Source organism: Maylandia zebra, linkage group LG19, assembly GCF_041146795.1.
Source record: "Maylandia zebra isolate NMK-2024a linkage group LG19, Mzebra_GT3a, whole genome shotgun sequence".
Lineage (NCBI taxonomy): Eukaryota > Metazoa > Chordata > Actinopteri > Cichliformes > Cichlidae > Maylandia > Maylandia zebra.
The window spans coordinates 21,685,217-21,700,138 of record NC_135185.1 but is presented as its reverse complement, the minus strand read 5'-3'; the positions used below and the strand labels follow the sequence as shown (position 1 = coordinate 21,700,138).

Below are 14,922 nucleotides of genomic sequence, written 5' to 3'. Positions count from 1 at the left end.
CATGAAACGATAAGCCTGCGAGGTATGTGATTTAGCAGGAGAAAAAACAGGGGCTGGGGGGTGAAATAGGCCCCAGTATTTACTGTCATGTCAGAACTAATGCGGCATTTAGTTATTTTTTCCCACGTTCTGACAAATCTGAACATATTTTGAAAACTTCTAGTTGCTTGTTCTTTCTTGCATTTTATCTGCAAAAAACTAATAATAATAATAATAATAATAATAATAATAATAATAATAATAATAATAATAACCCTGCTGTTTTGTTGTCTTTACCTAAATAATTATTTAATTTCACAACAAAGTTTAACTGTTTGGGTTCCATAATTTATTAATAGGACTGTTTTGCTGTAAGTCAAATATCTATATAAGTTACAAAGAAATAAAACGTACAAATACCAGTGAAACGACAACAAACCGGCAATAGCGTCAAAAACTTTGTACAACAAATAGCTAAAATTCAAACCTTTTACTGAAATATACAAGCTAGATCTACGGCTTACATTAAATTCTATTATGAATCAGAGTCATCACATTTGTGTCTGAGGAGGGAAATTTAAGAGCACCCAGCAGTCCTGCAGTCTATCTGCGTCTCTGTTTCGGGTTTAGTTATCCCAACTATGGGGCCTATTTGACTGCTGATTCTTCCTTTGTGTCAATATAATTTACATAAATAAATCCCAAGACTTTTACATCCGCAGTTTGTGAACAAGTGATTCTTCCACAAGAGTCACACTTCCTTTCGAAATGGGGAGGAGAAAAAATTCAAGAAGAGCTGCGTCGGTTTCACTCGGTTCTTGTTCAAGTGCGCACATTTACAGTGAAACTTGCCGAGCATTAACATAAAAATGTCTTTTCTTTTTTAAAATTAGATTTAAATCATAGCCGGCGCCTCTTGTCACCATGTCCTGCCGTATAACAGGGCTGAACACTGCAAGGCCGAGCCGTACTCTGCGGCGGGGGAGTTGAGGTGGGAGAGGCCGGCCACTTGGCTCTGAAGTGAGGGCGGACTGGAGGAGTGCTGCGCCAAGTCTGGAGAGTGACCTGTGCTTCCCACCTGCTGGCTCTGATGCTGGCCGAGGCCGGACGTGTTGTTAGACATAATCATGACATTGCCCCCTTGCTGGTGGTGCGTCTGAGCGGAGGATGTGGGCGTGTGGCCGCTGCCTTGGCACGGCTTCCCATCCTTTACCAGCACCGGCACAGCTACTCTCCGAGGTGACTGCTGCTGCTGTTGTTGGCAGGAGCCGCTCTCCTGCTGCATCTGCTGCTGGGAGGCTTTGTCTTTTGCCTGCCTCTTCATTTTATACCGGTGATTCTGGAACCAGATTTTCACCTGGGTCGGGGTGAGGTGGATCATACTTGCCAGGTGTTCCCTCTCCGGCGCCGACAGGTATTTCTGCTGCTTGAAGCGTCGCTCCAGCTCGTACACCTGCGCCTGGGAGAACAGCACTCGCCTCTTTCTCCTCGGTGTGGTTGACAGAGAGCCCATGCCTTTACCCACGTCTGCCAGGGAACTGAGACTGCCCATGCTGCCCATGTTCATCCCGGATGATGAGCCCATGAAGCGGGAAACTGAGGGGGGAAAATAATTGTAATTAAATTCAATTTTTTTTAAAAGTTATATTCTCGTGTTACATAGAGACATTTATATGGAGAGAAAATTTAGTATGGACAAATATCATTTGCAGATGCAAAAATCAACAATGTTACTCAATTATCAGCTTTTTATAAATCTTCACGGGTCTCAAAGAAGCAGACACCTTTATTTACAACACCTAAAACTCAAAAGTGTCAAAGTGAAAGCGTGTTCATAAACTACATCGACCAAATTTAAGGAGCCGCTCATAAATGACAGCAAAGCTGTTACTGCTGGATGAGTGTGAAAGCCCTGAAGGAAAACTGTTCCATTATTTTTCTGTCGTGAGAATCTTTACAAATGTTGAAATCTGTGGATTAAAAACTTGAATATTTGCGCGATTTCTGCCCCTCCTTACTGGAAACATCTAAAGTACCGAAACTTGAAAAATGCCAATTTTGTGCCGAAAAACGTAAAGATTATAAAAACTGTACTGCAACTCCTAAAACACAGCACCACGAAACATCCGCAAAAATATGGATTTCAGCTCAATGCGGACTGTGATAACTCCAAGCTGGAGTCAAAGAACAGGTGCAGGATACTCACTGGTGGAAAAACGCGGATCTGGGTTGGCTCCGTACCAGCCGGTTGCCGTGGCGCTGCCCCTCATGCCGTCTTGGTAAGACGGCAGGTCGCCCATGTTGCCCAGGTTGCCGTTACAGTAGCCCCCCATGGCCGTGTGTGACAGCTGAGAAACACCTGCCGCAGTCATGTGGTAAGCCGCAGACACAGTCCCATTATGGCCCATGTGGTGCTGCTGCATCGCCGCCTGTGAGACTTGCGGCTGCCGGTAAGAAGTGAGAGGTGCCCCCAAGTTGTTATTCTCCATACTTACTTTCTTATAGCTCTCCTCAAGGGGACTCAAGATATCGGAAACAGAAAAAGGAGTCGTATGCTTAGGGCTCATCGACATTGTTCTGGGGCTGGAGAGGGAGAAATTAGAAGGCAAGGCAATCTCTCCTTCTGCCTTTTTTTTTTTTTTTTTTTGGCCAAAGCCCCTCTGCTTCCTGTTGTCTCAACGTCGATCCTGGTAGATGAACACGTAAGAGAGCGCCTCAAGTCCGCCTTAATTGGATTGAGTGGGAGCTCGGTGCTGGCTTTGGTTTGTTTTAGCTGGGTGCCAGGTTTAAGGCTACCATCAGAGGCGGGGCATCGCCAACAATACAAAACAGCTCTAGCCTCCTTTCGTCGAGCGTAATTTCATTTACAAGACATGTGCTCCCCTCCCACTAACAATAACATAAGCACCGTGCATGATCATAAATGTTCATCCCCGAGACTGCAAGCGGTGTCCGAGCACGCTGCAGCTGCTGCATGTGTGGAGTTTGGGACTTGTTGATGTTGCTGATGAACACGTGGCTGCACCTTGAGATTGCAGTGACCACAATACACTTTATTAACTGTAGTGATGTTTACGAGGGCCTCTTGATGAAAGGAGGCCTATATGGACTTGAGAGTTGGAGAACCACTCCTCAGTTGAACTACTGACTTTTAATGGCCATGAGAGGCCTCCAGTGATTGCAGGATTGTTTGTGTTATGCCTTATCGTACTCAGACATGCAAAAGTGCACTTGCGCGGAGGGAAAATGACTGATACTGATAAGTAAATAAATACACATCCGCGTGTTAAGTGGCTGCGCAAATGATTAACCCCCCTCGTTTTTTTTCTTTTTTTCCTTTTGATATCATTGGACGCAAGGAGCGCATTACCTAAATTCAGATGCACACACTCGTCTAAGAGACCCAGTGAAAAAAATTGAGTCTGGAGTAGGAGAGGCGCTCATGCGAAGTTAACGGCGTTCAAATAGCTACTCTCCTGCAGCACAATGCCAGGTATAGCCCTCAGTAGCATCTTGCCTTAATGCTCAAGGAGGCATTACCGTTTAACCCAATCATATCTCATTTGTAAAATTTTGTATGTTTGTATGAGAAAATATTTTTTAAAAGCCCTGTGGTGCCTCTGAGTTCACTTTTAGGTGGAATTCTCCTCTTCACAAACAATATATATATATATATATATATATATATATATATATATATATATATATATATATATATATACACACACACACACACACACACATATATATATATATATATATATATATATATATATATATATATATATATATTGTTACTATCATTATCATTATTATTATTATTATTATTATTATTTAGGATTATTTTAGCTATAAATCAATATCTTACGTATAGGTTACAAATCCCAAGAATTTATAAAATTACACCGAACAAAACAAATAGGCGAATTAAAATCGATGCAGTAACTTCTACTTACACAGTCTGTGATGCCTTGAGCCTGTGCACACATTAAACAGATAAAACAGCTGATAATGTAGAGGTCTTGTGGGGCGGTCTAACGTCAGGTGCCAGATGCCGCAGAAGTCTGCGCCTGCAGACTCAAACCATCTCACCTACAGGAATTAAGGAAACACAGCGTCTTCTGGTGGCAACCCCGCTTGGCCGTTGCGCTGTGATCTCCTTCACTCCGCTGTGATTCTAAATGTTTTTTGTTTTTTTTTAAATTACATGATATAATATTTGCTTGTTTGTCATAGTAAGAATGGCGCAGTAAAGGCAAAGACCTGCCAAACGGGAGCTAGGGTCAGCGCCGTGAGTGTGTAGCCTGCAGTGGCATACAGATCACTGCCAGTTTGTCACGGGAATCACCAGTTCTGCTATTTTCCTGGCTTGTGAATATTTCACGGCTGCCTGCATGTCCTTGCAGGATAATCTGCGCTCTATTTACAGCCCACTAGTCCAATATAAGGAGTCCCCACAATATACATATCAAAACAATTCAATCCATTCTATTCCAAAACAACCCAATCCAATCTTTAATGAAGCAATATTGTCTTATAGTCCAAGACTAAATGTTACAGCTGCAATAAATTGTTCGGATGATAGCCGGGGTGCGGGTGCATAATCGCAGGCAATTAAAATTACAGCATCTTTCTGCATCCAAGGTAAATCTTGCTTATGCATTCCTTAATTACGGAATTTCGCAAGACATTCTTAATCATCTAAATCAGTACTTTTTTCTTGTTCTGGCACACAGTTATTACGGCCAATTAGTGGCAATTAGTTCAAATGTTCCGACTAATTCCTCACAATAATGAGGACACTTTGAAGTGGCGGGTATGAGGCTACCGAGCCTTTGTTACTGAGGCTTCATGTTGTTAGTTATGAACTGATTGGTGCATGATATACTCAACAGAGCAACTACAGACCTTGAAAAATAAAATGCGGACGATAAAAAGTAAAACGGAAGTTGCTTGCTGTTGTTAATATCAATTAAACCCTTAATTTCTTTTACATTAAAAGATATCCAGAGCAGCAGGAAAATAACAAATGTACCACGTTTAAATGTTATATAAAAATACTGAACTTTGCAAATTAATTTCCAAAAACATCCACACTCGCGTTTTCATCAATTTATCAAGTATACATAAAATAAATCTATCTCTCTTGAAATAATACGACAAATAATAAATACCATGTTGTAATTTGTATTCAAAACCAGCATAGCGTTCAGGCCACTTTACAAAGTTATCTTTGTTAAATGTCAACAGTGTTCTTGTGCCAAAACACTAACCCTGCTGACTCTGGCTTTATCAAAGTGGTCAGATTAGAGGTGCAGCAACTACCTGCTATTGCTCCTGCAGCCTTTGGCTTGCCTGAATACTCTTTTCTTTCGAAACTCCAACTTTTGTTTTCTTGACTAAGCTACATCTCATTCACCTTGTACCCGTAAACAGCCTAAAATAGAAGGATAGAAGAAAAAACAGAGAGAAAAAGTGGGCTGCATGTGTGTGCTTCATCATTTCACGTGAAAGTCCTGACGACCTCGTGAGTCATTTCCTTGTTTCAGCTTCAACTGTGAACTACAGGAGGTCACTAATTAGTAATAACCCTTTATTTCCCCACCTCATAATTTATCCAATCAGCTCACGTCATTCTGAATTTTTGAGATTTATTTTGTAGACGTTGAAAAATCCACTTGGTTCAAATGAGAGGTGTTGTTGGACCCTGTCACACAGCCTATGAGGAAATGCTGAAACATGACGTCACGAGACGAAGCCAATATGATGCCACTAGGGGCAGACATACTGCTGCACCCAATCAGCAGCTTCAAAGTAACGTAGTAGTTGAGTTCCAAAAAGTGAAACCAGTGTTTTTCCAGTGAAGCACGACCCCTAGCGGTCCAGAGGCTCTCTCCATCCAAGCAACGAAAATCACCCTTTAGTGCATTTCTTTCATGACGGGAGTGAGAGGGTTTCCGAAATGATACCGTGTGTTCTTGCGCCATCTGGAGGTTGATGCTTTATTTATTGATAAATACCCACAGATTCATTTTGAGGACATGATAATTCTCGCCACATGAATGTTATGAAAAATAATGCCATTACACAAATTCACAAGTGGGGCAAGCTAGGAAAGCTCTTTAGTGTTTTAACTAAAACTAGACTTTTTGGGATTATCTGTTGAAAGTCACTAACAGTTATTTGATCAGACAGTCTTATATCTGTATGGGTGTAGAGGTGTAGGGCAATGAAGACATTTCATATATTGAAGCTTTTCAGGTTATCATTATTTATCTGAATGTAGTTCTTTTATTGGATCTTATGTTACTTTTTGATTTATTCCTTTATTGTTTAACTTCTAAGTTTTTACATTTCTAGACCTTCTGGCCTGTGTTTGTCTTTTAAGTTTTGTGTTATTGTACAGAACTTTGGTCAGCCCTGTTGTTGTTTTTAAAGGTGCTTTGTGGGATGGAATGGGATTTTAAGTCGCACAGACAGAAATATCTGCCTGTATATTTTAGGTTGAGACCAAATGAATACAAGACAACGGGAGCTGTTTAGCCCTAAAGACATTATTATGCAGTGTAAACTTGCAAAACTTAAGGAAGCTCTATCTGCATTTGGACATGAGTAATTTATTGATAGATGTATTTATTTTAGTTTCTTTTTGTTTGTCTTGCTCTATGGTGACATGTATTGAATGACCCCATGCCATATTTGTGTGTATTTTCTCTTTTACCCAAGGAGGGGGTAATATAACGCTAAAGCTTTTCAAATTTAAACTAAATATTTTCACTCTTTGGCCTTTCCACAGAAACACACACACACACACACACACACACACACACACACACACACACACACACACATACATATATATATACATATATACATATACATGTATGTATATATGGTTACCATGGAAACAGTACGTATATATGTATATATATATATATATATATATATATATATATATATATATATATATATATATTTTTTTTTTTTTTTTTTTTTTTTTTTTTTTAATATGCCACACTAACCTATATCAGTCAGTCGATTTTTTAAATGTGCAGTATGGAGTATAAAACTGTAAAATGTCTAATGTGATACACAGACTCTGACTGAAGTACAAAAACATCATGGTGAACATCAAGAGAAACATGAAAGTATAAGGAAACTGAGTAGTTTGAACAGGTCAAAAAGAATACAATTAGTTTTTCTGTATATGTTAGAAAAGAACTCAAACTGCGGTAGTTTTGGTTTAGTATTAAATCACCTATGAAAAAGTGCTGGAAAGTCAGATCATTACACAATACCCAAATTCTCACAGTGGGTATAGCAAACTGCAATAAGGGATCTCATGTCTCCCAGCAGAATTTAAATGCAACAAAGTGAGGTTGGTCATGACCCTCAAAACCTGAAAGACCAATATTTTCAGTGTAGAAGTGTTGTTGCCACATCTGTTTGTTGAGTTACTTCCTCCAACAAGCAATCAAATCCTTGCCATTAGATACAATCTGGACTGAACGCAAAGGCGAAAATGGTGGCATGTGGAACTGAGGAAGGTGCACTGTGAATACCATGAAGAGCAACTGAACCCTCTTATGTCCTGAGCTTATCAACAAAGGATCAAAGAAGGGTCGTTCCCACCTGAGGACCCAGTATTTGATGCACCTACTAATCCATTCTTATTTCCAACATTACGAGTATCATCATCAGATCATATTAGCTGTAAAACTACATTCACATTTCTTTAAGTACTTAAATGTAGCACTACTTCACTTGAGTCATGTTATTGGACTTCACCTTTCTACTTCAGAGAAAAAAATACTATACTTATAATCTGTGAGTTAGTTACACTGAACATTAAAATGACTAAAGGTGTAATAATAAAGTAATAATAAATCTTCTGTATTAATTTTGATACTGGGAGGATTAAAAGGATATTCCTTTACTTCTACTTTATATTGGACTTGAGTATCTTTTGAATACAGTATTCTTACAGATAAGCATCTCAAAAACTTCTCAGCCTCAAATACCATTAAATTCTGAGGTACTGATGTGTTATCCAGTTTATTACAATTAAATGATCGCTGATCTGGTTTATTGATTTAAATCAGGATATATCTTAGTTATTATTGAATTTCTGTAATCCATGCCATCTCGCATGTTTCAGGACTAAACATGACTGTATTTTTATCATAGCTGATAACGTGATTATCAAATGTTTCATTTACCGTTTAACCAAAAGTCTTTCATTATAAAGTAAGAGGAACATTATCGATATGCTAATATCAATAATCTTTAGGGACTTTTTCAGCTTTGACTGCAATTATTTATATTTGTCATTGGTTGTAGCAATAACAGCTAGAGCCTATCCCTGCTGTCACTGGGCGAAGGGTGAGGTACACCCAGGATATAGGCTACATCAGTCTAGCCTGCATTTTTAGGACTGAGGGGGGAGGCTGGAGTACCCGGAGAGATCCCATGCAGGCACCAGATAAAAATGTAGACTCCACACAGAAAAACCCCAGTCAGCTAAGTGCAAACCAGGAGGTGATAGCCACTGTAGAAATAAGCTAATGCTCTCTTTTTCATTTACTTATTTTACTCCTGCTTAAAATATAACTTCACATTAGTCTTTCAGATGTAAAAGGATTTAAACATAGTGGACATGCCGATGTAATGCTTTTCTCACTTTATGTAGTGTTGAGTGAGAAAAGCTTTACATCTATATCTGCTCAAATTATTTTTTTGCTCAAAGGGGTGAACAAAGCACATTAGAAGATGGTGCCCCACTCAGAGGTAAAGGCATGCTCAAAAGCTAGGGGCAAACCACTGAGACCCCTGGGAGGGCTGACTGCTAAACCTTGATGTTACTCCATTCTAAAAAACAAAACAGCTAAGCTACAGCAAAGCAAACTCAGAAGTCAATATATTCTTGCATGAAGAACACAACAAACCAGAAGAGGAGCAACAGTGAAACTAACTTATGAGTTTTGTGTGGAGGCAGAGCAGGACTGGGACAAAAAATCAGCCTGGGAATTTTGAGCCCACCGGGTATTATAGGAAAAGCCATAAAGCCTTTGAATGAAAACAGTGATGTACACTGTCTTGTTGGTATATATGTATCGATCTAATAAACTTAAACTTACGACATCCTCCCGATTCTGGTATTTTAAACAGTATTTAGCAGAAATATTAAACAACAAAATAAGGGAACCACCCCGCACCCTCCGCTTCATGATGCTTAATCGATGTAATAGACTTTAATTTAATGCATGTGTAAAACAAATGCACAGACACCTTTTTTTTTTGGTTCTTTCTTCTTTTTTTCTTTTTTTTACAATAATTAAATAGATTCAACATCGATCGTGGCTCAAGAGTTGGGAGTTCGCCTTGTAATCGGAAGGTTGCCGGTTCGAGCCCCGGCTTGGACAGTCTCGGTCGTTGTGTCCTTGGGCAAGACACTTCACCCGTTGCCTACTGGTGGTGGTCAGAGGGCCCGGTGGCGCCAGTGTCCGGCAGCCTCGCCTCTGTCAGTGTGCCCCAGGGTGGCTGTGGCTACAATGTAGCTTGCCATCACCAGTGTGTGAATGTGTGCGTGAATGGGTGGATGACTGGATATGTAAAAGCGCTTTGGGGTCCTTAGGGACTAGTAAAGCGCTATATAAATACAAGCCATTTACCATTTACCATTCTTCAACAGAATTGCAGATTGCACAGATGATACCTTCCCAAAGGAAAAAGTACTATGGCTTAGGATGTATATTAGATTTAATAGTTACTATATACAATAATGGATTTTTATACATTTAAGATTAACATTTTGGTTGTAAGATTCAGATAATCATTTATTAAAAGCTAGACATTTTAAATTAGAATAAGAAAGAAAGGTATTTCATTGTGACCCCCTTTCCCTGTTAATGCCCTACCTGGCCCCCTGGCAAAGCTTTGCTAGATCCGCCCCTGCACAGTTACCAGCTGTCAGCTACTTAGAAAAGGATCCTGGTGTTATTTGTCTCTCAGAAACAGTTCATAACTTCCCGTCAACTCATTCATGTCACCTAAAAGGTAAACATGTTTCTACATCACCTGTTCAGCTCTGATGATTCAGTAAGGACATCCCCTGGTTTCATCTTCATGTTTCCCTCTCACCACATATCCAAACCGATATCATGACCAGCAGCTTTTACAGCTGTGGCTCCAGCAAACATCAGCTGATACTAGAAAGAAATGCTAAATAAATTCTAATCGCATTCATTTTCATCTCAATACGGAACTTTAAAGTTCGACCTCATTGGCTGTAATTTGCCTAGGCCAGAGTCGATCATGACCAGTTGGCCAGTCCACCACCTTTCAAACAGAAAACATCGGCCCATAAAAATGAAAAATCATCATAGGCCCACCGGGCAATTGCCCAGTATGCCCGATGGCCAGTCCAGCTTTTTGACTTTGATTTGTAGGTTTGTAGTATAGAAAGCAAACAAAATAACATCTGACAAAATAACCGTAAAGGCCGGTTTGGGGTTAAAATGTTTGGTCTTAATGTTTTCTCTACAAATAAATATAAGATTTTACATTTTTAAAAAACAGTTTGAAAAGGTGGCAATATTTGGTGAGCATCTTTACAACAATTTAAAACTCCTCCATGTGGCCTTAGCATGGACCTTATAGCTCCTTATAACTTTCCTGGAGGGGCCCCAGTGCAGGCCAGTGAGTAAAACTATAGGATGGGCATGTATTAGCCTGCCCGTCCTTTTCAGGCAATTCTTCTGACCAACTTAAAAAACCAATGGCAACCTCTAAAAAGCCTGTCTTTGTCACCCTTAAACCCCAAGATGCTTTAAAACACCATTGTGCAGTTAAACCTCATAAATTTGTCGCAGGGACTGATTAAACATCACGGGAATTGAAACACTAAAGATTTTGTCTCGGTCCCTTTTGGATGAGGGACAATGGTCCATTCACAGAGAGACACCCAAACAAAAAGAGCATTTAAGGAGAGATGCAGCGAGCTGAGGGGTTCGGCCAGTCCCCTCCATATGTGATACAAGGTGGCCCCAGTGATGCGGACAAAGGGCCAGGTGACAGTGACGATGGGCTGCAGGGTCACAGGACGAGCAAACAACATTATAGGGGGCGTGAAAGCAGAAGACCCCCCTCATCACTGATGAAAAACTGACATGATTTTAAACACTGAGGCATATTTTTCAAGATAAGCATGAGTGGACCTGCTTTCTTGAGGTGGCACAGCAATGTTAAAAAATAGTCACGTATGTATTATATTTAGGATAAGCTATAATATTACAAGTAACATTGTAGTGAATGTTTTTGTATTATTCTCGAGGATTGGTTTAAACTGTTGCCTGAATGCAGACACACAAAAACCCAAATGTGTTGTGTTTATACTAGAAAACAACAGTAAGAGCTCATTTTGCCTTTTTAAATCATTTGTAAATTAGAACAGTTCAATTGTGGAATAAATAATATTACATTTCTGTATGAGAAGTGAAAAAGGGTTGATGATTTGCCTTCAGTTACTGCTATGCCCCTCAAAAATCACATCATCATCATAATCACACACACACACACACACACACACACACACACACACACACACACACACACACACACACACACACACACACACACACACACACACCAAGATTTCCAGATAAAGTTAATAGCTATATTAAGACCACTTTCCTCAGAATAACAAAAGTTAATTGTATAAGGGAAAAGCAGCTCTTAGTCCCAGACAACAACAGCGTGCTGTAGAGGGACAGGCCTTAATGTTTACTGGCTATTCTTATGCCAAACCTAGTCTGTTCAGATGTGATGTTTGCTCAGCTTTTGGGTGCAAAATTCGTTTTTAACATTATAAAAGCTCCCTGGGGCCTCTGTCAAGACCTGCTACATTTTTTTTAGATAAAAAAAATAAATCTTTTTTTCTTTTAAGGTTGTTTTTATTTTAGAACTTCACATAAATCTTTACACAAAACCTTTTGTAGGAAAACGAAAACCTTTTATCTTTAGCTTAGTCTTTAGAAATGCATGCACAGGGTACACGCTTTTGGGGCCAACACATAAAAAAAGAAAGAAAGAAAGAAAGAAAGAAAGAAAGAAAGCACATTACATTGTCAAAATATACAAAATATGAAGAATTTTATTAATAATTTTGTTCACAGAAAGACAGTTAAATCTTTAAAAAAGTATCCTTAAAACCAACAAATGGCATATTCTCCCTTCATACTTATATAGCGGCTTTGCCCCTATTCTCCTATCCTGTTCTACCGCCTAATGCAGCTACTGGAACTCAATTATCAAGTCATTTATGTAAATATTACATTTAAAAAGGCTTAAAAATCACACGAATACACCTCGGTAATTAAAAATCTAAAGGCTACAGCAATGAGCCATGTAAGAGAAAACAACATTTAAAATTTCCGCATACGTGCGTAAATAATGTGCAAAATATAATTCGTTCTATAGAAAAAAATCTAAACGTTTAAGTTGCTCGAACATTTACAAAACATTCAGAAAACATTTGATGCCGTTCTAAATGAGTTAAACGAGACCTTTACTTGAAAGAATTAAGATGAACCGAATCACTCCAAAAGTCTCTCCAGGCGAAGCTGGAGGCCGCCGCCACTGCCGGAAAGTGTTGGTGGTACCTTGGAGGAAGAGCAATGGATGGATGGATGGATGATGGATGCTGAAGAGATGTGTAAGCTAAAGGGAAGGGCACCGGCTGAGATGACGGAGGTAAACACCCAAATTTCTCAGAGTCAAGTAAGCATGTGTGAAAGGGTTTCCCGTCTCGGACCAGGATCGGAACAACGACTCTGCGCAACACCGGCGGCTGCGGGATTTCTACGTCCTGCAGTGTTCCTTCTGCTCGACCTCGCTTCATCTTGTAGCGGTGGTTCTGAAACCAGATCTTCACCTGGGTTGGAGTCAGGCTCAGCAGCCGTGCCAGCTGTTCTCTCTCCGGACCCGACAGGTAGCGCTGCTGGCGGAAGCGCCTTTCCAGCTCAAGGGTCTGGGCCTTGGAGAACAAAACGCGGCGTTTCTTGCTCTTCTTGCTCTGCTCAGGCTCTGAATCGAGGGACGGGTCATCGGGCTTAGTTGAGTCAGGAGAGGCCTCGAAATTGCAATCGTCAGAAGCTGTAGAAAAAAAAACAGCAAGTTAGAATAAGCATTTTTAAACTGATGTGTCTATCTATCTATCTATCTATCTATCTATCTATCTATCTATCTATCTATCTATCTATCTATCTATCTATCTATCTATCTATCTATCTATCTATCTATCTATCTATCTATCTATCTATCTATCTATCTATCTATCTATCATTTTGAGAAAGCAAATTGTTAAAACATTTCAGGGTAGTCTTAGTTTTTTCTCCCCTTGTTTTTAAAATTCATTATCACCCATCTCTCATGGCTTTAAACGCCCACTTACACATGCAAAGGCTCCGCTCGCAGTCGATCCATGAGCTGTAGGGTGAGCTGGAAGAGCAAGAGGAGTAAATCGGGGAAGACCGCTTTGCTGCATCCGCATCCTGCTCAGGCAAATCCAGGATGCTCCTTACGGAAAAACTGAACTTGGTCGGTGCAGCCATCCTTTCCTTGCATGCACTCTGGGTTTGTTCTGGCCGATAAGAAGCAAGCACTCAAACCAAATCTATCAAAAAAAAAAAAAAGTCCACTTCACGCACTGTCCAAACACCAGTGTGCGCGCTGGCCTCCGTATTTACACAAACAGCACTTCATAAGCTGCAAACACAAGGGGCTCGCTTATAAATAGCCTCCTCCTCTGCTGAGTACCTGAATAGCTCGAGTGCTGACACCCAATGATGGTTAGGTGTGAACTGAGAAAAAAAATCCTCAGAGCTTCAAGAATGAGCGAAGGAAACACTCGTCATCATTACCGATTCGTCCCGTATCGTCAAACTGGGAAACAGATAATGGTAATTGTTGGAGCTGAATCACATCTTGGGTGGCAACTGACAACAGAGCCCATCCCATCCCCCCCACACACCCCCTCTCTCTCTCCTACACCTCGCCCCCCTCCTCCCTCTTTTTTGCCCAAACAACGTGTCCAATATTTGCATACAAAGTGAGCAATTAGCGTGATGCCTGCCAGTTGGTTTAACTAATACGCCTCTAATGGGCGTATTAATTGCAGACGTGAGAAGTCTTGACGTTTATGGACGGCGGAGGATTTCCAGACTTTTTTTCCGAAACGTCCTTTTTGGACTAGATGATTTATTATCATGTTTAATTTTTGGGCAAACAGAAATGTTAAAACTTGGTTTGGAAGATATGATTTGAAATAAGGGTGTTATATTATTGACAAATATTTTTTTAAGGTATTTGTATTTTATCGTGTTTAGAACTGCTAATATAATAGCGATAACTGTAACCCAACAGCAGATTTTTACCTAACTTTAACACGAAAATAAGCCTGGGGGATTTTCTGATAAATTGCTGCAGTGGTTGGTCAATTTGTTACCCTTGTGCTAGCCTATAAAGCACATTAATTGCAAAGCGTGAATCCAGTCTCATGTCAACACGATGTTGGTGGTGGTGGTGGTGGGGGTGCTTTTCCTCCTCCCTACTTCTAGTAACTGATATTGATATCCACCCTCAGCCACTTCACCAAGGTGCACGAGGGCCGAGGAGGAGAGTAGTGGTGGACATGCCTCCCCAGTCGTCCTGGGTGGTCGAACGAGGGGGAACACAAATACATGCCAACCAGAGAAGGGGAACAAAGGGGGAAAATGTAGCCCCGCGTCCGAGACCCGTTGGAAGCATTTGTTCCAGTCAAGATTTTGCATTTGTTCAGTCCAGCAATAATGCCTGATTGACGCCCCGGCACAATGTCCTTTAACTTAGCAAGATAAATCCGAGCTTGTTCTGTGTTGTCATGGTTTTGAATGGAGCTGAATAGGA

General features: G+C 40.3%; 2 protein-coding genes across 2 annotated transcripts; both read right to left on the bottom strand.

Moving 5' to 3' along the window:
* Window positions 1–329: 329 nt before the first annotated feature.
* Window positions 330–2,817, bottom strand: nkx2.1 (NK2 homeobox 1). Its single transcript, XM_004540216.3, has 2 exons — window positions 2,186–2,817; window positions 330–1,575 (listed from the first exon to the last, which is right to left on the bottom strand). Exons 1-2 carry the CDS (start codon window positions 2,550–2,552, stop codon window positions 899–901), a joined length of 1,044 nt encoding a protein of 347 aa, XP_004540273.1. The 5' UTR covers window positions 2,553–2,817; the 3' UTR covers window positions 330–898.
* Window positions 2,818–12,155: 9,338 nt separating this feature from the next.
* On the bottom strand, window positions 12,156–13,905 carry nkx2.9 (NK2 transcription factor related, locus 9 (Drosophila)). Its single transcript, XM_004540854.2, has 2 exons — window positions 13,430–13,905; window positions 12,156–13,131 (listed from the first exon to the last, which is right to left on the bottom strand). The coding sequence occupies exons 1-2, from the start codon at window positions 13,587–13,589 to the stop codon at window positions 12,545–12,547; spliced, it is 747 nt and encodes a 248-aa protein (XP_004540911.1). The 5' UTR covers window positions 13,590–13,905; the 3' UTR covers window positions 12,156–12,544.
* Between the last annotated feature and the right edge of the window lie 1,017 nt (window positions 13,906–14,922).

Excerpts from the sequence above, each read along its gene's own strand:
- nkx2.1 (XM_004540216.3), bottom strand. The coding sequence starts at position 2,552 with ATGTCGATGAGCCCTAAGCATACGACTCCTTTTTCTGTTTCCGATATC. Across the intron at positions 1,576-2,185 it reads AGATCCGCGTTTTTCCACCA|TTTCCCGCTTCATGGGCTCA; the intron begins GTGAGTATCCTG and ends TTCCCCCCTCAG.
- nkx2.9 (XM_004540854.2), bottom strand. The coding sequence starts at position 13,589 with ATGGCTGCACCGACCAAGTTCAGTTTTTCCGTAAGGAGCATCCTGGAT. Across the intron at positions 13,132-13,429 it reads CGAGCGGAGCCTTTGCATGT|CTTCTGACGATTGCAATTTC; the intron begins GTAAGTGGGCGT and ends TTTTTTCTACAG.